This window comes from Lathyrus oleraceus, chromosome 5, assembly GCF_024323335.1.
Source record: "Lathyrus oleraceus cultivar Zhongwan6 chromosome 5, CAAS_Psat_ZW6_1.0, whole genome shotgun sequence".
Taxonomy (NCBI): Eukaryota; Viridiplantae; Streptophyta; class Magnoliopsida; order Fabales; family Fabaceae; genus Lathyrus; species Lathyrus oleraceus.
The window spans coordinates 238723750-238749479 of NC_066583.1; the positions used below are offsets into that span (position 1 = coordinate 238723750).

Below are 25730 nucleotides of genomic sequence, written 5' to 3' on the forward strand. Positions count from 1 at the left end.
AAACCGACCGGTTCAGTAGAAATTATGTTATAGACCATAAATTCCTAAATCAACCGGCCGGCCCAACCAAAACCAAGACTCTCTCTCAGTCTCAAATCTCAATTCATTAGTTCCACTTCTTCGTGAGATTCATACGCACAAACAGCAACGTTACTCCGCTAGGGTTCATCATTCTCTCAGGTAATCGGTTGATTCTAAGGTTCATCCTTTCAATTTCCAGTTCGTGGTTTCATCGTTTAAGAACTAACTCTTTCTACCTTCCAATTTTTCGGTTGATGCTAGTTCGTGGTTTCATCGTTTAACGAAGAACCGTCGCCGTCCATTATTCAACCACAAATCACCACCGATGTAAGTTACTCCTTATCTTTCTTTCTCTCTTTCCCTCTCTTTCTCTTTGACTATGGTTGAAATGTTAAGTTTGGTTGAACTATTTCTGATGGGTTTGACTTTGTTTTGTTTTAACTCCGATTCTAAAACTGCTTCTTCAGATTGATTTTGTGAAGGTGTTGTCGGTAAATATTGTTTCTACTCAGCTCGCCGACAACTTCCGGAATAAGAAGCCTGAGGTTTTACTCTTGGCCGTTATAAACTTCATGTTATCTATAGCTACTAATAACTAGTTGTTCAAATAAAAAGTGATTTTTAAAAAGTGATTTTTAAAGCTATAACTACTGCTATGAAGAATCATTAGTTACTGCTATGAAGAAATAATCATTTTCTTACACAAGTTTGAAATCACTTTTTTCAAGCATTAACAAATAGGCTCTTTATCATGCTAGTCTTGCATCTGACAGAAATAAGTTTAAGTTGTTATAGAGGAATATTTGTTTTTAGAATTAGTTATTTGTGATTGGGGCAAGTATTTTTGAACTACTGTTTTTGCAGCCTCATTGTTTCTGTTTTATTTTCTATTTATTTTGTACTTTCTTGATATTTCAATATGATTATAAAACTATTTCATTGTTCAGTTGTTTGGGTTGTGTGGCATTATTAGTTTTGAGTAAGCTAAGCTATACTTGATGGTTTGAGTTTTGTGGTATGGTTCACATTAGTTCTGGTTTTGTTTTGAATAGCTTTTATACTGATTATTATGGCTTGTTTGAATATTATGAGAATGGTTGGACATATCAAGATATTACGATGCTTAGGTGTTGGATCATAAGTCACACTTCATTTTAATAGTTGTTGCTTTTAATCCTAGGATTTAAACCTTTTAATTATAAATTTGAATTGAGGAATTCAATTTTTATATCTTCTCCGTTAGAGAATTCTTACTTCCCCCAATGTTGAAAACTTTGTTAGTTCATGTAAAGTTTATTATTCTCTTTTCTCATTTCATCTATTTGTATAGATATATAAATATAGATGATATACTTAAATTTTTACCTTAGCTGCATATTGAAATGTTTTTTTTTGTCAATGTCTGAACCTCATCAGTCTTTTTGATTACGTTATCTAGTAATTTATATGTTGTTTCTGTCATCATATTTGGTTTATAGGGTGAAAGTATGTGCAAATCAGGCCTAACATATGTTTATATGTACATCTTTTAATTTGAAATTTGCTTTACACAATAGATCTGTCCAACTGTAGTTTGTTTTGGAAGTCGTGTTATTTAATTTGAAATTTGCTTTAACACAGAAAAGATGTAGACTAACAACCAAGTTTGTTTACAAAGTCTTGAATATTCGATAAAAATCAAAAAAGAAATGAAAATTTTAATAATTATGAGGCATGGTCAAGAGTGATTTCAATCTTGGTTGTTTCTAATGGATATCTGGTAACACAATGTGCTGTTATTGTAACGAGGAACAATATTCTAAAGGTAATTGGATGAGTCCTGCCGCCAACGACCTAACTCAATCGAAGTATAAATCTGTGTCCAAAAACCGTTTTAATCCTTATACATCAGTTTAATACTTTGATAGTTTGTTAATATAAAATATTATTTGTAATTCTTGTCTGTTTGTAACTATTTTAAAATAATATTTATAAGTATTCCTCTATTTGTTTTGTATTCCTCTAAGGGGCCACATGGTTTGGTCGGTTTGGGCTGGGTTTCTTTATTCTGTCCAGCGCTAACACTCCCTATTCAAATACTTGTCTTTTTAAATTTCTTTTCGTTGAAAACATTGAACTTTCTAACCAGCATCACCCACCGACACAATTTCAAGGTAAGTGTCCTAATAGGTATTCTCATATGAAGTGGCATTTAGGCTAAAGATGAGTTGTTAGTTATTTGGCTTGTACTGTATGCTTTTAGTGTGATAATAATTTGTTATGAAGGTGTCAGCTAATTGATCATAGCACGCAATGGGAAGAAGATAAATTTGAGTTTGGGTTGCCTACTCAACAACACTGTATGTCAAGAAGCAGTGGATGCATATCATTAAAATTTATTTCTAGTTCTGCTATAGTAGATGCAGTTCTTAAACATTTATCCTTTCATATAATGGCAGGAAAATTATTGGTGCGCGTTGGTATATTAAAGGATATGAAGTAGAATTCGGTAATCACACTTCTGGTACTAGTTTTCTGTAATCACACTTCTTTTTTCAAATGATTTTTCATCACTTTTTATTGCCAGATTATGGTTCCAGTCCCACAACTATTGGTTTAGAGGTTATTAATAGGCCCACAACTCTTGTTATGAAGAGATTGATCTTTGAGACAGTAACCTTGAGGTGGAAGTTGAATCATTCTCTTTCGGAGTAACAGCTTCAGGTTGGTTTCTAACTGAGTTTTGATATTTATGCCTATAAATGAATTTCATTTACTGAGAAAGCTTGTTGGTTAAATATTCCATGTGTATTTCTCATCTCATCTTTTTCCTTCTGTTTTATGTTTCTAATTGACAATTCTTGTTTTGTTGGTTGTGTTTTGGTACTGGAAGATGGAGCGCGGCAAAAGTAGCTTGCAAGGAGTTGGAGTTCCTAGCTTGCAAGGAGTTGGAGTTCCTAGCGGAGTTGTAGATCAAGGAGTGAGTCAAGGTAATGCCATCACCTGTCATTTTTATACTGAGTGTTTGTTTAATAAGTGATACATGTTATGCTGTCATTTTTAAATGTATGAATTATAGGAGCAGCTGCTGGTACTGCACTCCCTCCACTTCGAAAAAGGAAACTTAATGCTAGTGGTAGTAGAAAAACTTCTACGGTTTGGGAAGAGTTTAACATTTTACCGGATGAGCCTGAACCTATAGCCGCGTGTAAACACTGTCATAAAAGGTACCGATGTGACCCTAAAACACATGGTACTTCTAACATGCTAGCTCACTCGAAAGTGTGTTACAAAAACCCTGCCCTTTTGTTGAAAGACCCCAATCAGACAAACCTTGTAAGCGGCGAGGATGGGTTTTTAGTTCCAACTAGTCAAAGGTTTAATGCTGCAGCCTGTAGGAAGGTGTCATACCCCAAAAATTACCCATCATTTTTCCTAAAAAAAAAAAAAAAAAAAAAAAAAAAAAAAAAAAAACGAAAAAAAAAAAAAAAAAAGAGAAAAAATTTTTTTTTTTAATTAATTAATTAAATAAATAAATAAAATATAACAAATTATTTTGGACTTGGGTCTCCCTCATTCCAAGCCCATTACCCACAAAATTAGTCTATAAATACTGAAGTTTCAGTAGAGGAAAAGGGGACGGGGAGTTAGACTTGGAGTTTATACTGGGAGATTCACTGGAGAAAGAAGGAAGAGAAGCAAAATACTCTGAGGTTTCCTTGGAACAAAACCTTGAGGAAAAAGAAAGAAAGAGAACAGAGAAGGACGGATAAAAACTTTGGCATAGGAACCCTGCCAACCCGGAGAATTCAGAATAAAGAAATCCGGAAAGCAGCCCATCCGCACCGAAGCCACCGCCGCCCAATTCCCGCCGCCTAACTCATTCCGATACCACAAGTGATCAACCCCTTCAACCTTGAATTGGCAAACAGGTTTGCGTATCTCTATTGTTTATACTTTCAATTGGCCATATTTGCATATATAAGGCATCATGATTAAATGTTGATATATAATTTGCTTTCGTATGTGAATTTAAATATGCCTGAATACCCTGAAGGTTTGACCATGCTGTTCCTGTGATTAAATGCCATAAAAATTCAAGGTTCCTAACATGGGGTTGTTTTCAAATTCAAAATCCGTGGCCGCTCGCTAGCACATCGCTAGGCGAGCCTGGGGCGAATATTCGCCTGGCCTTCGCTAGGCGAAGCAGAGGCGAACGAGACAGTAGCTGACTTTTCTATTCTGTTTTTTTTATGTTTTATCATAGCCATGCATTATTCATCCTATCCTATTTATTGTTGTGATATTTCTCCGGTGTAATCTTCGATTGCACCCTGATTTGGTGTTCTGACATGTCTCTTTTTTTGAGTTTCGTAAAGGTTCACATATCCCAGGAAAAGGTTATTGGCTAGGTATTCCACTTTATTTGTGGGATACCCTTGTGGAGTTTCACCCTAAATTAATTTTTAATGTATTAATTTCTAATGTATTAATTTTTAATATATTATTTTTAATAATTTTAATGTGGAGTTTCATCCTAATTATATAATTAATTGTAAAACTTTGCCTTTGAATAAGTGATCTTGGACCTCTCTTTGTTGCCTTACGATTACGATATTACGGTCATGTCCCGCAAATGTGGGGATACCCTTAGCAAAGACCCTTCGGTTAAATCATCATAAAATAAATTATAGTCCCTCGGATGTTGCCTTCGAATATACAACTTTGTCCCTCGATGACCCTCCGATGTTGCCTACGATTAAATGATGATAGTCCCTTCGAACGCTAAGGTATCCTCATAACTGTTGCCTTCAATGACCAATCGATGACCCTACGATGACCCTTTTACATCCAAAGGATAAAACTACTTATTTCTCAATAATAAGGACAGTTTTACCCTCATAAGGATAGGAAATGCCCGTAAAGACCTTGGGTCGGTATAACTCTTAATTGCTGGCTCACAACTTAAAACATTTTTTTTGCACCTCACACCTTTCAAAATGCCTTTAGAAAATCACCACTTGGTATACATTCATACTAGAATCATTACCGAGTTATATTTTTCTAAACAATTTTCAAAACTAAAACGGGATAACCACTTTGTATACATTCATACAAGAATCATTACAAAGTTAAATTCTCTTTTCAAAACAATTTTCCAAACAATTCACAAACACTTTTTTAGACAAAAATAATATAAGTGATCGAGCAATTAAGAGCCCATGGATAACCATGGATACAAAGGGTGCTAACACCTTCCCTTTGTATAATGTACCTCCCAAACCCAAAATCTAAATTAAGGTCTTTCCTGTTCTTGTCCACCTTTCCTTATTGGATAAAAGAAAAGTCGGTGGCGACTCTTGCTAACCGCGACATTGCGATTAAAACCACAAAAAGTCCAGTTCACCGTATGACAGAACTGGCGACTCTGCTGGGGAAGATTTAAAAAGAGAGGTTACCTTAAAAACAAGATCACTTATTCAATTTGTCTGATTTATTTTTAAGGGATTGCTTGGGTATGTTATGCTTGAGGGAAAGATCCTACACTCGGATCTAGTGTACCTTAGGTAAGTAGCAAGAGATCATCGCGACTGTCCGACGTATACTGGAATGGTCAAAATGATGGCTACGGTTAATGTGGCACTTTGGATGTCCTGATGTTCCTCATGTTAGTTGAGGAAATATTTGGCATTCGCGTGGTGCCATAAAAGCATTAACCAGACCTTTAGAACCCTAATTGACTCATCCTGGCCATTAGAAAGTAGTGAGATAACTGGCTTCGGTTCCGACTGGAGTTGGTTGAGACTCGATACTACACTCTTTGAGATTGGACTTTAGGGAAGCTTCGGTCAACCACTTGGTGTTGCACTGAAGTGGACTTAAGGAAAGGTCAATGATTTGAGATCCTTCTAGAACCCGGTTACTATTCTAAGACAGGTTGAACCCACCAAACTTCAGTGGGGAGGGTACTTACCTATGGAACTCATGCAAGCCTTAAAACCTAGGAATGATTGTTGTATGACTTGCTTATGCTTGTTATTTGTTTAATATCATAACATCATAACATCATAACATCATAACATTATGACATTGCACTAATCACTTCGAGGACTTAGGGATTTAACTTGGCTCTATTTTGTAAGGCTATGGCTCCCAGGAAGACTATCCGGATAAATTTTGTAGTCATCTCTCCTCAACTCAAGGATTTAGTGTCAGAACTTCCTGATCAGGCTCAGTTCGTCAAAAAGCATGGTTCTCTCCTCGATTTGGTTACCACTGGTTTCAAAGAAGATATGATGAGAGTCCTATTCCAGTTCTTCGATCCTAAACATCATTGCTTCACATTCCCAGATTATCAGTTGGTGCCCACATTAGAAGAATTTTCCCAGCTGCTTGGGATACCTATTCTTGATCAAATACCTTTCAGTGGTTTAGAAAAGATTCCGAGGTCCGAAAAAGTTGCCGCAGCTTTACACATGACAAAGTCAGATATTGAAGCTAATTGGGTAACAAGAAGTGGAGTTAAGGGTTTACTTGCCAAATTTCTGATGAATAAGGCCCGAGAATTCTTAAAAGTCATGAATGTCCATGCTTTCGAGGAGATTCTAGCATTACTAATCTATGGTTTGGTGTTATTCCCTAATCCAGATCAATTCATAGATATGAATGCTATTCAGATATTTCTCGCTCGTAACCCTGTGCCTACCTTGCTCGGCGACATTCTGCATTCCCTTCACACTCGTACTATGAAGAGGCAAGGGACTCTCATGTGCTGCATACCTTTATTATCCAGGTGGTTTATTTCGCACCTTCCTCAGTCAGTCTTGAAGAATGAGCAAAGTTTGAGATGGTCTCAAAGGATAATGTCGCTCTCCCACTCAGACATCCGTTGGTGTCCTCATTTCAAAGAAAACAATATCATCATTGACCGTTGTGGAGAATTCCCTAATGTACCACTCATGGGGATAAGAGGAGGTATTACTTATAATCCTGCTTTAGCCCTACGTCAGTTTGGTTGTGCTCGAAGAGATGGTCCACATGAAATAATTATACAAGGCACGGTGTTTGACTATGATAACGATTCCCAAGGTCTCCGTCAAAGATTTGTGCGAGCTTGGGGCATGGTGAAAAGAAGTACTTTAGGACAGAAAAACTCTATTCCTATGGAACCTTATCTCAGATGGGTCCGCACAAGAGCTCGTGAACTTGTCATGCCATATCTGGCAGTCGGACCACTGATTGTTGAACCAGAAGCTGAAGGAGGTACTCCTCAGATCGTTCCTTATCCAGATATGCCTACCGATGTTGAAGAGTTAAAGAAGTCCTGGATCCAGTTGAGAGAGGAAAGGGATACTTTTGAAGCCCAGTTCTGTGCTACAAGGAAGAAGGTGTTAGAGCTCACCGGCCAGCTTAATGAGGAACGAAGACTCAATACATATCTTCGCCCAAAAAGAAGCCGTCCCTGGGAGACCTGAGCTTTTATTGTATTTTACTTCTTATTATAATGAATATTAATCAAATATTATTAATAAAAGTGGCTTTCTTTTTTGGTAGTTTATGCAAAATTAAATTCCAAAAGTCCTTGAAAACATTTCATACATTGCATAGCATAACATGACATTGCATAACAGGTACTCTAAAAGGATCAGTATTCTCACGGTTTTCCTTCAAACAGAAAAATGGACCTCGAACAAACTGTCAAAGATCTCCAGGCTCAGAATGCTCAACTCCAGGAGATGATCTTGAACTTATCCAAGGGGCAGGAGGAACTGAAGACTCTCTTGCTCAAGAAGAAAAAGGACAAGAAATCTGTGAGGCACATTAACCCGGGAAGAAGGCAGTTTACGAAGATCAATATGACTTTAGCACAAGCACTGCAGGGTATGCTAAAAGTAAATTTAATTACCCTCAGAGATCCTCCTGCAAAACCCAACACTACTTCTCCTCGTTATAATCCCAACGCCAGGTGTGCCTATCACTCCGATAGCCCCGGGCATGATACGAATGATTGCTGGTCGCTGAAGAACAAGATTCAGGATATGATCGACGCTGGGGAATTTGAATTTGATCCTCTGGATATTCCTAATGTCATCACTGCTCCTATGCCCGATCATGACAAGACTGTTAATGCTGTAGAAGATGTGAATAGCGATTGCAACTTGGATAATTGGAAGGCTGAAGACACTATTCCAACTTCCTTTAGTCAGGAGTAATTGTTTGTTGTTTATTCAATGTATCAAATTTGGTTAAATGTTTTGTCATTCTCATAAGCATATTCATATTCGATAAATCAATGGACTTTTTGCATTCAAATATTGCGCTCTTTATCTTTCCTGTCATTTTTCAAATAAGCTATGCTTTCTTGCACACACTCACGTAACAAATTGCGTATCCACATCCACTCTGGATCCTGTTGATAATAGTTCTGCTACTGTTCATTATGACTTCGAAAATCCGATCTACCAAGCCGAAGATGGAAGTGAGGAAGATTGTGAAGTACCTGAAGAACTTGCCAGACTGTTACTGAAAGAAGAAAGGACTGTACAGCCGCATGAGGAGTCAATTGAAACTGTCGATCTGAGTACTAAAAGTAGACAAGAAAGAAGTCAGAAGCCTCTTGGGGCACTTGAATTACATTGCCCGGTTTATATCCTACTTGACTGCTACTTGCAAACCTATCTTCAAATTACTGAGGACAGTCAAGAGATGATGAATGTCAGGAAACTTTTGATAAAATCAAGAAGTGTCTCCAAGAACCTCCAATTCTGACACCACCAGTTGAAGGAAGACCTCTAATCATGTATTTGACCGTGTTAGAAAATCCAATGAGGTGTGTTGGGGCAACATGACGAGTCTGGTCGAAAAGAGCATGCCATATACCGCCTTAGCAAAAGGTACCGACTGTGAAACAAGATACTCATAGCTCGAGAAAGCTTGTTGCGCTTTGGCTTGGGCTGCTCGCCGACTAAGACAGTACATGTTGAATCATACCACTTTATTGATTTCTAAGATGGGTTCTATCAAATATCTATTCGAGAAACTTGTTGTCTCCTGAAAGAGTTATCACTGATAATAGTGCTAATTTGAACAACAAGATGGTTACTGAACTCTGCACGCGGTTCAAAATAAAACACTCTAGTTCTTCTCCGTACCGGCCAAGGATGAACGGCGCCGTGGAGGCTGCTAACAATGTCCAGAAGCTTATACAAAAGATGACAGTAATGTACAAAGACTGGCATGAGATGTTACCACTTGCTTTTCATGACTATCGCACTTCAGTACGCACTTCGACAGGGGCAGCTCCGTTCTCTTTAGTCTATGGAATGGAAGCCATCTTACCAGTGGAAGTTCAGGTTCCCTCGCTAAGAATCATGAAAGAGGCGGGCTTAGATGAAGAGGAACGGATTCAGACTCGACTCGATCAGATAAATTTGATGGATGAGAAGAGACTTGCGGCTGTATGTCACGGGCAGATATATCAGAAGCGCATGACCAGGGCATTCAACAAAAAGGTCAAGAGACAAGTGTATCAAATTGGCGACTTGGTAATCAAGTGTATCGTGCTACCGCAAACTGATCCCAGAGGCAAATGGACTCCCACGTACAAAGGGCCATTTGTAGTTAAGAAGGTATTCTCTGGTGGAGCCATGATACTTGCTACAGTGGATGGCGAAGATTTCCCGCATCCCGTGAACGCGGACATAGCTAAAAAATACTACGCATGAAAAAGACCCGCTAGATCGACGTATCTAGGCAAAAGTAAGGGCATCCCGGCGAACCAAAAGGGTTCGGGCAAAAATTAGGGATATATATAAAAAAATGTACACCCGGCAAGTCGAAAACCTGAAAAGGTGGCTTGGGCAAAAAAGGGTATCCTGGTGGGCTGAAAACCTGAAAAGGCGGTCCAGGCAAAAATTAGGGATTAAAGCGTATGACTATGTCCCGTTCTCAGTCAACTTTCATCCAAGTTCGAGGGACTGACCAAGCCAATCACTTCTATCCGACAGCAAGGGATGAGATGCTCGAAGACATAATGACAGTAGTAGGCTTAAAATCAATAGGACTTCTTCCACATAGCTATCTCTTTGTTTTCGACAATTTCCTCTTACTAGGATTTCTGTCTCCTTGTACACAAATTGCCTGTTTATAGGCCTCCTTTCAAAATCAATACAACCTTCTTTCAAAAAAGATACTTTTGTTTTTACTTTTTCTGTTTTGTTTGCGTAAACGTCCATTGATTTAATTTGAATTAATATGTGCATTTGAATATGACCAATGTTTACCAAAATACATGCATAGAATAGCAATAGCAATTACTACCCTACTTTGGGATCGAGGATAAGGTCTAATCATGCTTCCAATGAATCCACTACCAATTCTCTTCCCCCAGCAAGCCTGTTTTTCCCCAGAAGAAGTTGGCAGTATTCCCCGGCACAGCCAGCTATTCCCCAACAGAGGTCGGCATCATCAGACAGATTGATCATCTCATCCATCCCCAGCCAGGCTCTGTTGAATATCTCTACCATCAGACAGAAATCAGAACCCCCAGCCGAGAGAGGGTCCTCAATACGAATATCTCCAATCAGTAGATGGGGATTTATTTTCCCCAGTAGAGTCCCCAAGCAGAACTTCTCATACGCATAACTCATTCATTACATCATTTCACAGCATACGCATGCATACAACATTCGCATTTATTTTCGAAAGCATAAAACATCTCATGCATCATGACATAGCATAAAGCTAACTTTTCTTTGCAGGTTAATTATCCTCCTGATATAGTCAAAGTAAAAGGCTCATTCAGGCAGACGCCTTTATCAATCACAGACAAGATTCAGATACATATTCCAGATGCAATTCATGGGAACATTCATTCTGACAACACTTCGATATCCTCCTAGCGATGGCATCTTTAAGCCCATCCCAGACATTTATTGCAAGTACAACGTATACAGATACAACCTAACATACGGTTCATTCTGATTCAGCTCAACATATGACTCCTTCAACTCAGATACGATCTAGCATACGATCCATTCTGACCCTCAACAACTCAGATACGATCTAGCGTACGATCCATTCTGACCTTCTTCAACTCAAGTACAGTCTAATGCACGACCAAGTTAGACCTTCATCTGACCAGATGCTACCTTCGGACAGGTACATTTCTGGATGGTAGTCCAGTATACGGCTACTCCCTTTCCCAGATGCTACCTTCGGACAGGTACATTTCTGGATGGTAGTCCAGTATACGGCTACTCCCTTTCCCAGATGCTACCTTCGGACAGGTACATTTCTGGATGGTAGTCCAGTATACGGCTACTCCCTTTCCCAGATGCTACCTTCGGACAGGTACATTTCTGGATGGTAGTCTAGTATACGGCTACTCCCTTTCCCAGATGCTACCTTCGGACAGGTACATTTCTGGATGGTAGTCCAGTATACGGCTACTCCCTTTCCCAGATGCTACCTTCGGACAGGTACATTTCTGGATGGTAGTCCAGTATACGGCTACTCCCTTTCCCAGATGCTACCTTCGGACAGGTACATTTCTGGATGGTAGTCCAGTATACAGCTACTCCCTTACTCAGATGCTACCTTCGGACAGGTACATTTCTGGATGGTAGTCCAGTATACAGCTACTCCCTTACTCAGATGCTACCTTCGGACAGGTACATTTCTGAATGGTAGTCTAGTATACGGCTACTCCCTTACTCAGATGCTACCTAGTGCACGGTACATTTCTGAAGTGTAGTCTAGTGTACGACTACTCCCTTTTACCATCAGATTCAGCCTACTGGACGGCTCATTCTGCAACTCAGATTCGATTTAATGTACGATCCATTCTGAGCTCCAGCAACTCCAATACGGTCTAACGTACGACCCATTCGGATCCTCAACTACTCAGATGCTACCTAGTGTACGGTACATTTCTGAAGTGTAGTCTAGTGTACGACCACCCCTTTCATCATCAGATTCAGCCTAACGGACGGCTCTCTCTTCAACTCAGATACGATCTAGCGTATGGTCCATTCTGATCCTTTATCCCCAACAGCATATGACACACTCCGACTCCCCAGCGAAGTCGGCAGCCTAATGGATGACTCATTATTCGGTCTAATATACGACCCAGTGTGGCACCCATGTCTTCAAATTGGCCTAATGTACGGCTCGATCTGAAGCTTTCGTCATCAAACCTCCCGGATGGCATCTTTAAGCCCATCTCCATCAAGACCAACTGTCGATTCTCAAGTGCAAATTTTTGGGGCATTCTAGTGTTCAATAATCTTCCACCTCCAGACCACGAATGACATACACGCCATCCTAACTCTCTCGGTTCAAGAATATTGAACAGGGGCAGCTGTCATATCCCAAAAATTACCCATCATTTTTCCTAAAAAAAAAAAAAAAAAAAAAAAAAAAAAAAAAAAAACGAAAAAAAAAGAAAAAAAAAAGAGAAAAAAAAAAAAAAAAAAAAATTTAATTAATTAATTAATTAAATAATTAAAATAAATAAATAAATAAAATATAACAAATTATTTTGGACTTGGGTCTCCCTCATTCCAAGCCCATTACCCACAAAATTAGTCTATAAATACTGAAGTTTCAGTAGAGGAAAAGGGGACGGGGAGTTAGACTTGGAGTTTACACTGGGAGATTCACTGGAGAAAGAAGGAAGAGAAGCAAAATACTCTGAGGTTTCCTTGGAACAAAACCTTGAGGAAAAAGAAAGAGAGAGAACAGAGAAGGACGGATAGAAACTTTGGCATAGGAACCCTGCCAACCCGGAGAATTCAGAATAAAGAAATCCGGAAAGCAGCCCATCCGCACCGAAGCCACCGCCGCCCAATTCCCGCCGCCTAACTCATTCCGATACCACAAGTGATCAACCCCTTCAACCTTGAATTGGCAAACAGGTTTGCGTATCTCTATTGTTTATACTTTCAATTGGCCATATTTGCATATATAAGGCATCATGATTAAATGTTGATATATAATTTGCTTTCGTATGTGAATTTAAATATGCCTGAATACCCTGAAGGTTTGACCATGCTGTTCCTGTGATTAAATGCCATAAAAATTCAAGGTTCCTAACATGGGGCTGTTTTCAAATTCAAAATCCGTGGCCGCTCGCTAGCACATCGCTAGGCGAGCCTGGGGCGAATATTCGCCTGGCCTTCGCTAGGCGAAGCAGAGGCGAACGAGACAGTAGCTGACTTTTCTATTCTGTTTTTTTTTACGTTTTATCATAGCCATGCATTATTCATCCTATCCTATTTATTGTTGTGATATTTCTCCGGTGTAATCTTCGATTGCACCCTGATTTGGTGTTCTGACATGTCTCTTTTTTTGAGTTTCGTAAAGGTTCACATATCCCAGGAAAAGGTTATTGGCTAGGTATTCCACTTTATTTGTGGGATACCCTTGTGGAGTTTCACCCTAAATTAATTTTTAATGTATTAATTTCTAATGTATTAATTTTTAATATATTATTTTTAATAATTTTAATGTGGAGTTTCATCCTAATTATATAATTAATTGTAAAACTTTGCCTTTGAATAAGTGATCTTGGACCTCTCTTTGTTGCCTTACGATTACGATATTACGGTCATGTCCCGCGAATGTGGGGATACCCTTAGCAAAGACCCTTCGGTTAAATCATCATAAAATAAATTATAGTCCCTCGGATGTTGCCTTCGAATATACAACTTTGTCCCTCGATGACCCTCCGATGTTGCCTACGATTAAATGATGATAGTCCCTTCGAACGCTAAGGTATCCTCATAACTGTTGCCTTCAATGACCAATCGATGACCCTACGATGACCCTTTTACATCCAAAGGATAAAACTACTTATTTCTCAATAATAAGGACAGTTTTACCCTCATAAGGATAGGAAATGCCCGTAAAGACCTTGGGTCGGTATAACTCTTAATTGCTGGCTCACAACTTAAAACATTTTTTTTGCACCTCACACCTTTCAAAATGCCTTTAGAAAATCACCACTTGGTATACATTCATACTAGAATCATTACCGAGTTATATTTTTCTAAACAATTTTCAAAACTAAAACGGGATAACCACTTTGTATACATTCATACAAGAATCATTACAAAGTTAAATTCTCTTTTCAAAACAATTTTCCAAACAATTCACAAACACTTTTTTAGACAAAAATAATATAAGTGATCGAGCAATTAAGAGCCCATGGATAACCATGGATACAAAGGGTGCTAACACCTTCCCTTTGTATAATGTACCTCCCAAACCCAAAATCTAAATTAAGGTCTTTCCTGTTCTTTTCCACCTTTCCTTATTGGATAAAAGAAAAGTCGGTGGCGACTCTTGCTAACCGCGACATTGCGATTAAAACCACAAAAAGTCCAGTTCACCGTATGACAGAAGGCCATTAATACCTTTGTTATCCTTGATGAACATTCCTTTAGAGTGGTTGAGGGTGTTGGTTTTAAGCAAATGTGTAAACAATTGCAACCCCAAATGGCTATCCCTACTAGGAGAACCGTTGCTAGGGATTGTTTTCAGCTTTACCTAGCTGAAAAGTCACGTCTTAAAGCCTTTTTTAAATCTGATTGTACTAGGGTTGCACTAACCACAGACTGTTGGACTTCGATACAAAACCTTAGTTATATGGCCACCACTGCACACTTCATTGACACTGCTTGGAAGTACCAAAAAAAAATTATTAGTTTCTCTTTAGTTCCAAATCACAAAGGTGATACCATTGACATGAAAGTCGAGGACGTTTTGAGGGAATGGGGGCTTAGGAAAGTGTCTACAATTACCCTGGATAACGCAACAGCAAATGATGTGGCTGTGAGTTATTTGGATAGAAGACTTAAGAGCAAGAATGCTTTACTGGGTGTAGGTGATTATTTGCATATGAGGTGTGCTGCCCATGTCTTGAACTTGGTAGTGAGAGATGGTGAAAAAGAACATGAAGGGTCTATTGAATCAGTTCGCACTGCTGTTAGGTTTGTAAGGTCTTCTCCACAAAGAGCTATGAAGTTTAAGGAGTGTGTTGAACTTGCGGGCATAACTTGTAAAAAAAAACTTTGTCTTGATGTTTCTACAAGGTGGAATTCCACTTACCTAATGTTGGATGCTGCTGAAAAGTTTGAAGCTGCATTTGACAATATGATTGATGAGGATCCTGGATACATCGAATATTTTGACCTCCTTACCGGTCCACCCGGTTCTCAGGATTGGAAAAAAGTTAGGGCTTTTGTGGTTTTCTTACAAACCTTCTATGAGGCAACCAAAGTGTTTTCAACTTCGCAAGAAGTGTCCTTGCATTTAGCTTTTCATAACTTGTCTTCAATTTTGTGTGAGCTTCAAGAAGCTTCATTTAACTTGAATTCTTATGTGGCTCCAATGATTTCACATATGAAGGTTAAATATGATAAGTATTGGGGGGATGTAGGAAAAGTGAATCCTTTTCTTTACTATGGAGTGATCTTTGATCCTAGGTTTAAGTTTAACTATATTGAGTGGTCTTTTAATGATATGTATGGGCATTCTAGTGACCTTGCCAAGAAAAATATTGAATGTGTCAAAACTAGTTTGTTTAAACTATATAATTGGCATACACCTGATCATGATAAGAATGTTGGGGCTAGTCCTTTAAGTACACCAGGGAGCACTTCCCTTGGAGAAGCATCTTCCCAACCAAAAGAACCATCACCTTTTACAAGGGCTAATGCTTTTAAGAAACATCTGAAGGAAAAAGACACAATTGAAAATGAAAATGAACTAGAGAAGTACTTAGGTGACCCTTGTTGCGGGGAGGGGGAAAATTTTAGTATTCTTAATTGGTGGAAGGAAAATTGCACCCGTTATCCTATATTAGCAACCTTGGTTCGGGATGTGTTGGCAACACCTGTTTCTAGTGTAGCCTCAGAAAGTGCTTTTAGCACGGGGGGGGGGGGGGGGGGGGGGGGGGGGGGGGGGGAGGATTTTAGATATCTATAGGAGCTCTTTGAGTCCAGATATGGTCGAAGCGCTTATATGTACTCAAAACTGGTTGAAGCCTTCTGACAATGATCTAAATGTCCTTAATATGACTGAAGAATATGAGATTAGTGAATCAATTGTTTCAGGTACGTTATTAATGAAAACTTTGTCTCTTTTAACATTATTTTAAATATTTGTTAAAATTAAGCCTCTTGCTATATGTTTAACGTATGTTTAAACAACTTGTAGAGTTTCAAGTAGCTACTGGTGGAGCAGCTGCTCCTACACAGGCTGGGCCTGTTTAATTCTCGCCTAGGTATGAAAAATATAGTTTTGTTTTATGTCTTACATTGGTTTAACTATACTGATTTGATTTGATTTGCAGCTGTGAATTTTTGAATATTTTGGAGTCACTTTGTGATTCAATAAGACAAGCCTTTCTTTTTTGGAGTCATTTTTTGAAACTAAGGATGGAACCGTTTCAGTAGCTACTGCGTTTGCTGGTCATCAGGAAGGTAATGCCTCTGCATAATGTTCATGGATCATTTGTTATGTTTATTTCTTTCAGATTGTTGTTATTTATGAGAATCATGTTTATTTATTTCAGATTGTTGTTATTTCATATTGCTGTTGTTATGAGAATCATGACTCAGAAACTTTTTGGGCAGACTTTTTGGGCAGCCACTGCTGCTAGTTTCATAACAATTCAGTGTTCGAAATGTTACATTTTTTTGGTATGCTTCTGTTTTAATCTCATTCGCTTATGTGCTATTTTTTTATCTGAAATATGACTGGTTTTTTTCACTCTTACAGACTTGGGGATTAACAAATCTATATTCATTAAGCCCAAGACATTTCACCTTACAGTACTAATGCTTAAGCTGTGGAATAAAGACAGAGTGGGGTATACTATACTATATGTTAGGTTTGATTATGATTATGATAATTGATTGGTTAAGCATCATTAATCTGTACCCTTAATCATCAATAATACAATTCAATTTTTTTTCCTGTTTTGGATTTGAATGAACTCTTACTCAACCATTTTTCTATATACTTTTTTATGCATAATGTTGATGAGATTCAAATTTTTTGTTTTGCAGGCATATCAAGAGGAGACTGAATAGCTCAAGCTTCTTGCTGAATGGAAGAGAAAGAAAGGTGGATTCAGAGCTACCATGTTTGTTTTTGGTGAGTACAAGACCATTGTTCTCAAAGTTTACCTACTGAAAAGAGGTTTCTATCAGTGGTAGCAAACCCTGTTAACCTTGTTTCTGTTATAGGAAACTTGGTGGCGGCTCAAGTTGCGACAGAAATCGGTTGGAGCGAGTTTGCGATTTCAATGTTTTCACTAGGAATGGTACATTATTTGCAGGCCAGGACTGTTCAAGAAAACTATAAAAAGGTTAAACATTACATGGTGGATCTACTCATTCCCTTTAACATTCCTTGGTCTAGCTTGTGCTGAATATGCTCATGAAGTGAAAACAAGCATGGCCTCTGGTTTAATGCTGCTGATATGTATTGTGTCTGTTTTGGTTTTTGTTTTTCTCATGCTAACTAATGTTGAATATGATAATGCTGAAGTTCTATCTAATTACATAGAAAGCTGCAATAAAGAAGATGGACATGAAAGCATCAAAAGAATTTTTTGCCGAGCTTAAGGTGTTAACGCGTGTTCATCACTTGAACTTGGTAATAGCTTATGAAAAGAATTTGATTTGATTTTATCTTTTGTTATAGAAATTGTTATGCACTAGCTCTTATATATACGATTGTTGATTGATGATCATCTATAGGTAAGGTTGATTGGATATTGCATTGAAGGTTGATTGGATATTGCATTGCCGGAATGGACTTGTCTCTTACAATATTGAAAAATGCACACACTGCTAGAGAACTAAAATGCACGCCAAAATTGGACTATACTTTTGAATTAGTAACTCCTGCAACTGCACAGCCTTGGTTTTTCACAAGTCTCACCGATGTATTGGACGTTGATTCACATGTAATCTTTTCCATCGATCTTTTGTATTTACTTTAATCCACTTAATCTATTTTTCACACTTTTTTGGCCCCATTGCAATTTCCTGTTTTATATACAGTATGAAAACAAAAGATTCAAAGCTCAAAACAAAACTTCCAATTACGAAAATAATTTCAAGCATCTTGCTTCTGCAAATAAACCTTTTCTGAGACCAGTATCAGACATAATAACATATCATCTCTCTTACTATTACTATCCATGCATAATTTGTTGCTCTACATCCCCATTCATCACAGAACTGTGATGATGAACCATATACCACCGTCCATTATGGAACTCAAAGACATTTGTTACATTGAACGGCCCTGTGTCCATGTCAGCAAGATAGATATAATATGAGTAGAAATTTAGAATACAAATGTTAACAATGATTGTTCAATCCATTTCCGAAAAATGCAGCAATTTCATAAGTTTTAAGATATATTGTTTTATTTTTTTGTTCATAAGTAAACTAAAAGTTTAAAGACTAGTATAAAATTGTGCTATTTAAATCCTAGATAAAATCCACTTGTGTTGGGTTTATTTTGGAATGAGCTCAATTATTTTTAAAACCGAATAAACCGCATTATGAAACCAAACCGAACAAAACCGAAACCGAAAATAACCGAATTGCAAACCGGTCGGTTTTGGTTATGTTTTTTCCAACCGATGGTTAGGTCGGATTGGGAATTTGGGCCCGAAAACCGATCCAACCCAACCGATGTCCACCCCTAAAAGCCACCACTGAAAAAGGAAAAAACATCATAAGTGAGTAGATTAACAAGAAGATGTCTTATGAGGATATAAGGAAAAAAGTGAAAGTTAACTAGGGTAGTAGTGTTTAGAAGGTCGACAACGTGACCTTTAAAATTCCATATAATAATATGTACGACTTCTGAAACTTGCATCATCATAATATGGAGAAGAGGATGAATAATCAGAAGGCCATAAGTCAAACAAGTTATCAAGTTTATAATAGGCACAACATGGATAACGAGAAGGATGCGAACCTAAACACAAAGATCAATGAGACTTGGAATGGACAAGGAGAGAACCAAAACACCATGCATAAGGTCAATGGGGCCAAAATAGGTGATAACAGAAACATGCAAGAGACTAAGATGAATAAAAATGTGAACTTGAGTAGGCAAAAGATGAATAAGGTTAAGACTACGCACCTGACCAAATGGGTTATGGAGAAAGATAAATTTTACGCAAATCCTCAGAACACATGGGCCTTGGAGATGTTAGACGAGGGAAACGATCTAGAAAGGGAGGGGGGAGGTGAATAGATCACAAATAAAATTTTCTTCGATATAAATTTATGTTTAAGAAATTATTTACTATGGAAAGCGGAAGCAATTCGGGATCGACATTCGTCTATCTTGAACCGTTATTAGAAGAAACTTATATGTGTATAAATCGTAATAAAACGTATAACAATGATGAGAAAGTAAATCAATATATTTTATAAAATAATTTTGAACAATTAACACTTTGATAATCAATTCTAATGAAATGGGAAACAAAAAATTAACTAAGACAACTTATCAAATACTTGGCGTGCGATAAACACCAAGTCGATTTTCCTTTTGTGTTGAAGATATGAAAAACCAATTGCATTTGTTTAGATTACAATTATATTTACAAAACAAATTGAGTTACTTCAATACAAACAAAATTTTCAGTTTATCAAATTGCACACTAAGGGTATTATCAAATTGTAAAGAGAGCGAGTGTGTGTGTATGTGAGAGAGAGAGAGAGTGAGGGAGAGAGAACGATATATATATATATATATATATATATATATATATATATATATATATAGAGAGAGAGAGAGAGAGAGAGAGAGAGAGAGCACAAGGATATGTTTAGGCAGTTCACCAATTGTCCTCACTATGGATACGTCTGCCCCCAATTCCAAATAGAATTGAGATATGTAATTAACCTTTGCAAGAGTTGTATACAAGAGAAAAAGTAGCAATCTAAACCCTTAAACCATGTGTTTGTCGTTGATCCAAACTTCTTATCTCCCCTTGATCTTAAGCAAGATCAAGTGACCCAAGATTTCAAATTCAATCCTCCAGTTACCGCTACTCCTTTGACAGAACCATGTTGTTCAATGCTTTCACTCGGCTGAATCTTCGTTGCAAAATATTTTACAAAACCCCTCTAAATTAACCTTGATCTTGGAGGAAAAACCCTAACTGGTTTTATCAATGAAACCCCAAAAGAATACTCAAACCAATTTGATTATAACAATCCAAAATTGGACCTTATCGATCTAATCTAGATGACACTCAACAAAAATGATTATGTATAATTGTTGAATGTATGAAGAGAGAAGGTTGAAGATGATAAGAAAATTCTTTGTATGTTCTTGGTTTCAATGTTGAGAAATGATGCACGAATGCATATATATATATATATATATATATATATATATATATATATATATATATATTGTGTGTGTGTGTGCGCGTGCGTGCGTGCGTGCGTTTGTGTGCATGCGTGCGTGCGTGCATGCGTGTGTGTGTGTGTGCGTGCGTGGGTGCGTGTGTGTGTGTGTATGTGTATGTGTGTGTGTGTGTGTGGATGTGTGTGGGTGTGGGTGTGATGGGGGCGGTGTAAGAAAGAAATAACAAACAAAACATATTTTTAGCAAAAATTACATGTTTAGAAAAATTAGAACAAAATATTTTGACTCCAAATAAGTGTGAGTCAATACATAAAGCCTAGGAGTCGCTACATTCAAGGCAGAGTCATTTGGCTTTCCAAGACCTTCAGCTGAAGTCGACTTCAATCCAGAATGAGTCGACCCACACACATTGTATCGAACCACATATACATATGTATCGATACATTGAAGGCAATATTTTTTATTTCAAAAATCCTTCAGTATGTATCGACTCATAGATTAGATGTATCGACCCATATACCCGTTTTTCATGAAAAATTATAATTTTGACTCGTAATAGCCTATCTAACATGATTTTAAGTGTCCTAATATGAAAATGCACATCTAGACATAGACAATAAGATCCAATATACACAAATACTAAGTGTCCTAGTTTTGACATCATTCAAAACATTTCTTAAGACGATAGTGTACTAACATAACCCCTCTTGTTTATGATGGAAAAACTTAAAGTATTTTTTGTCTTGATCATAGCTCCCCCTGACCGTGTTCTTGCATGTACTTCTCCCCCTTTGACAATATCAAAAATGAGACAAAACTACAAAACGTGAGAAGTATCATGGAAAATTCTCAACAAAATATAAATCACTCAGAGGCGTTGCAAAGATAAAAAGGTCAATGATAATGTGTACTCACATAGAATTACATTAAGGTGAAGAGTGCATGCACATAAATAAACATTCATTCAGATAAAAGATATGAAATTCATTACAAATGCATCATAATAAAGTCAGAATAGAACAACATAATAAAGAGACACAAAAAACATGAAAATAGAATGCATGCAAAAGATATTTGGTCCACAATGAAACTCAACTACTGCCCACGACCTCTATGATCCCTAGTTTCTGGTCTCCTACCCTGATACCAAGCCATACTGTTATTATCATACTCAGCATCCAAGAAATCACACATCTCCCTGTAAAATTGTTGATAGTGATGGTGACTGTAATTTTGATAATGAGTCATGTTATTGATGTCGGTTTGAGTGACACCATGGTTGAAAGCCATGTTTTGATGAATTTCATTAAACTGCTATGTAGCATACGTGGCAAAATTTTAAAATTGTTGTCTTGGGTCGTCATATGGTCATGAACCAATCTGAAGTGCTCTTCTTGAGAAACTTCAAATGCATCACGCCTACGTGACTCCTCGTCGTGGCACTCATGTTACTCAACACACATGTTTTCCAGCAAGGTGATAATAGAAGATTCTTCACCACTTGAGCCAGCACCAGAGTTGTTACCATAAGTCGTGCCATGTTGGGTCCAAGAATTTTGTTACCACTGACCCCACCCTTGTGGGTCTTCATGTTGCTCTTCATCACGTATCCAATCATGATCATCATCATGGTGAGTATCAACCATGTCTATATCCATATGGTGAACTTGTTCTTCCACCTGTTGTTCATTAATATTAACTATACCAAATTCAGTAGGATCATCATAATTATAAATGACCTTATTGGATCCCTTCATCTTATAGAAATAAACCTTTATATTATCATCCCAGTGGTACCCCATGTGTGTCCTTGTGCTCTTGTTAAACTCTTGAGTCTAATCAGGTCAGATGTATTGGAGATTTGGCACACCAATACGAAAGTTCTTAAGAATATTTGCAATCATCAAAACGTAACACAAGGAGGACCCTTTGTAACAATCTCTAACATCAAACATCTTTGACACAAAATAGTTTGTCTAATTAATCTTAAGTTTATTTTAAAGAATATACATGAGATGTACCTTAGTTGTGTCAATTCAAGAATGACCTTCTTTCCTTGGATGCAACACATGGGTTACAATCTAATGAAAAATACAAGAAACTCTCTTCAAATATCCCATTGACACTTTGTCTAAGTTGTCTTCTGGCCTTGGTGCTTTGAGACATGATTTGAGGTAACTTTTCAAATCTAAATCAAAGTGAAAGGCATGATCTGACAAAGTTGCTTCGTGAGAGAGCACGTAAGTTAAAAACGCTTCCCTCCATTGGTCTTGCATAAAGTGGTGGGAATTCTTTCCCATCTTAAATAAAAAAGAGCATCATTCCCTTGATTCCAACCCAACATAAAATACTCTTATTAGATCTTCATTGTAGTTTTTTTAGAGTTTCAACAAAGTATTAATTACTTGATGTTCAATCATATTTACGATTTCCGGAGTGTGTAACTGAGCCACAACCTTAGGATCATAAACACGTTGTTTCACAACAATCCTATTTCTGAAATTATCTCAAACTCTTCAACACAAGTAGGATGTAGGAGAGAAAAAGCATTTACTGGTTTGGATGAGGATGCACCCATAACATTCTTGCCTTTGTTTACCTTGGGATCCATGAAATTCTTATTCGAGGGTATGCACATTAGGTGTTTGATAAAATCTGTGAAAGAAAATTGTAGGTTTTTGAATGATATAAGAGAAACCAACTAACCCAATATATGAGAATTGGTTTCTAATCACACAAATTAGAAGAGACTAGATGAAGACAAGTGATTTTTGGAAATGAGAAATGATGAGATTTTATGGAGATTTTGAAATGAAGAGGTTTTACTAGGAAAGAGAAAAAGTTAACCTATGTGGACTTGGAAATCAGGAGAAGTTTAAAAAAAATAGTAAATGAGTAGTTAAGAAGAGTCCAAACGTGTGGAAAGAGAAAAAAACCTCTAGGTATCGCATGGGTCTACCCATGGACCTTGGGAGTCTACTTCAAAGGTATGAAAATGAAGAAAAAAATCACGAATGTATCGACCCATACGAAGTTGGAGTCGATACATATTGAATAGAAAATTTGAAGATATAGAAACTTAAGGTATGTATCGACCCATACAATATGGGAGATACATATTGTCTATGTATTGACTTCAAACCTTTATGTATTGATACATATTGGATAGAGAAAAAAAACTTGAAAAATGAAGTCATTTGGTCGACCTAAGATGGATTTAGTCAAGGCATACATTGAGGACTTCAAAACATTCATGCAAAAATGATATTTTTCATGCAAGAGTAAATAAATAACATGCTTAATCATTAGTAACATCAAAAAATACTTCAAATGTGAAGAAATAATAGCATGAAATACATATGATGATGAATTAAAAACCTGACATCACTATAAACATATAGATTAAAACACTCAAGGGTTATCAATGAAATTTTTGGAAATGAACAAACATGAGTTGTATCATACATCAAATATATCATACATTTGTGGAACATAAACATGCAATCAAATACAAGAGAAATAGATAAGCAACACAATATATAAAAACTTAAGAACAAAGAGATAAGTGAAACGATATTACCTCATAAAAGGATGCACTCACATGAAATAAAACTTTTAAATTAAAGTTGAAACAAATCTAAAAAAGTGCATGCAACATAATATTTAGGCAAGATTTGAGATATAGAGAATGCCCAATTCCAGACGAATATTGAAAAATGTCTCAGTCGCAAGAGGTTTCATAAAAATATTGGAAAATTGATTTTTTCTATCAACAAGTTCAAAAACGAAATCACCTTTTTCAACATTGTTTTGTAAGAAATGGCGACGTATCTCAATATGTTTAGTACAAGAAATTTTTGGTTAGGTTAATCACACTAGTCTTATCCACACGATAAGAATATGTTGTACTTTAACATAAGAGTCAAGTAGTAGTTGTTTAAGCCACAAAATTTGAGCATAACAACTACCGGTTGTGACGTATATTTCCTCGTTAGTTGATAAATCAATGATGAATTTCTTCTATCTATGCCAACTAATTAAGGAGTTTGAAAACATGTGACAAGTTCCACTAGTACTTTTCCTATCCGATTTGCAATCGGCAAAATCAAAATCGGAATAACCAACCAAATTACAATCGCTGGCTTTGGAAAACCAAAGCGCATACCTAGGTGTACCATGAAGGCATCTAAGGATGCGTTTTACATATTTTAAATGTGATTCATTAGGAGCAAATTAATATCGAGCGCACATGCACACACTAAACATTATTTCAGGCCTAAATGCAGTAAGATATATAAGAGATCTGATCATGCCTCTATACATTTTGACGTCAACATCCTTACCATTTTCCTCTCTGTACAAGTTCCCATTTGTGGGCATTTGCGTGTCAGTTGACTTTCCATCTGCCATTTTGAAGTGTTTAAGCAGGTAGTGGAAATATTTAGTTTGAAACACAAATGTCCCTTCTTTGAGTTGCTTGATTTGAAGTTCGAGAAAGTAAGTCAACTCTCTAATTAGATTCATTTCAAATTTTCCCTGCGTTAACTTTGAGAACTCTTTGACCAATTTCATGTTAGTAGAACCAAATATAATATCATCAACACAAATTTGAAATATTTAGAGCATGAAAAAGCTAGTAAAAGGCATGTAGCCTCGAGGCGGGCAACCAGAGAATAAGTTTCCTCTTAATTTATGCCCCCCTCTTGGTTATATCCTTGAGCCACTAGTCGGGCCTTGTTCCTTGTTATCACCCTGTTTTCGTCCAGTTTATTTATAAAAACCTACTTAGTGCCTATAATATGATGATATCGTGGAGGTGGGACAAGGTTCCACACATTATTTCTTTTAAATTTATTTAACTCATCTTGCACGGCCATAAGCCAATGCTCATCAATTAAGGCTTCTTTTGCGTTTTTAGGTTCAACTTGTGACATGAATGCAAAGTGATAACATAAATTACTTATCTTAGAGTGTGTATCACGCCTTTGGTGATGTTTCCAAGAATGTTGTATATTGGACGGTCCTTGGAATTTCTCCAAGTCAAGGGAAGATCATCCACTTTAGTTGGACTATCTTCCTTCTCCTTTTCATAATTGTTATCGTCCTCCTTCTCAGGTATCACCGCTTCAGGTTGATCAATTCCTTCTTCGGCATCTTTCAGTATTTCTTCTGAAGATACACCTGCATCATGAAAAGAAATACCTTTCCCGACATTTCTCGGATAAGATTCATCAAAAGTGACATGCATAAACTCTTCAACAGTAAGTAATTTCTACACTACCTTTATCAAGTATAACACCCTTATTATTGTC

General features: G+C 37.1%; 1 protein-coding gene and 2 long non-coding RNA genes across 4 annotated transcripts; 2 read left to right on the forward strand and 1 right to left on the reverse strand.

Moving 5' to 3' along the window:
* Positions 1-11: 11 nt before the first annotated feature.
* On the forward strand, positions 12-15908 carry LOC127079949 (zinc finger BED domain-containing protein RICESLEEPER 1-like). The gene is made up of 8 exons (XM_051020296.1): positions 12-180; positions 283-348; positions 489-566; positions 2460-2509; positions 2894-2990; positions 3080-3402; positions 14407-15779; positions 15869-15908. Exons 5-8 carry the CDS (start codon positions 2894-2896, stop codon positions 15906-15908), a joined length of 1833 nt encoding a protein of 610 aa, XP_050876253.1. The 5' UTR covers positions 12-180; positions 283-348; positions 489-566; positions 2460-2509.
* A 52-nt stretch (positions 15909-15960) lies between these two features.
* LOC127083346 (uncharacterized) lies at positions 15961-18010 on the forward strand. Of its 2 annotated transcripts, none has more exons than XR_007788394.1 (9): positions 15961-16118; positions 16222-16288; positions 16358-16487; positions 16580-16706; positions 16786-16876; positions 17076-17163; positions 17256-17377; positions 17578-17667; positions 17772-18010. It is a non-coding gene; the product is annotated as an uncharacterized LOC127083346 (long non-coding RNA). The 2 variants fall into 2 exon arrangements; XR_007788395.1 differs by having other exon boundaries at positions 16641-16706.
* LOC127083348 (uncharacterized) lies at positions 17603-18320 on the reverse strand. Its single transcript, XR_007788396.1, has 2 exons — positions 18160-18320; positions 17603-18062 (listed from the first exon to the last, which is right to left on the reverse strand). It is a non-coding gene; the product is annotated as an uncharacterized LOC127083348 (long non-coding RNA).
* Positions 18321-25730: the final 7410 nt, after the last annotated feature.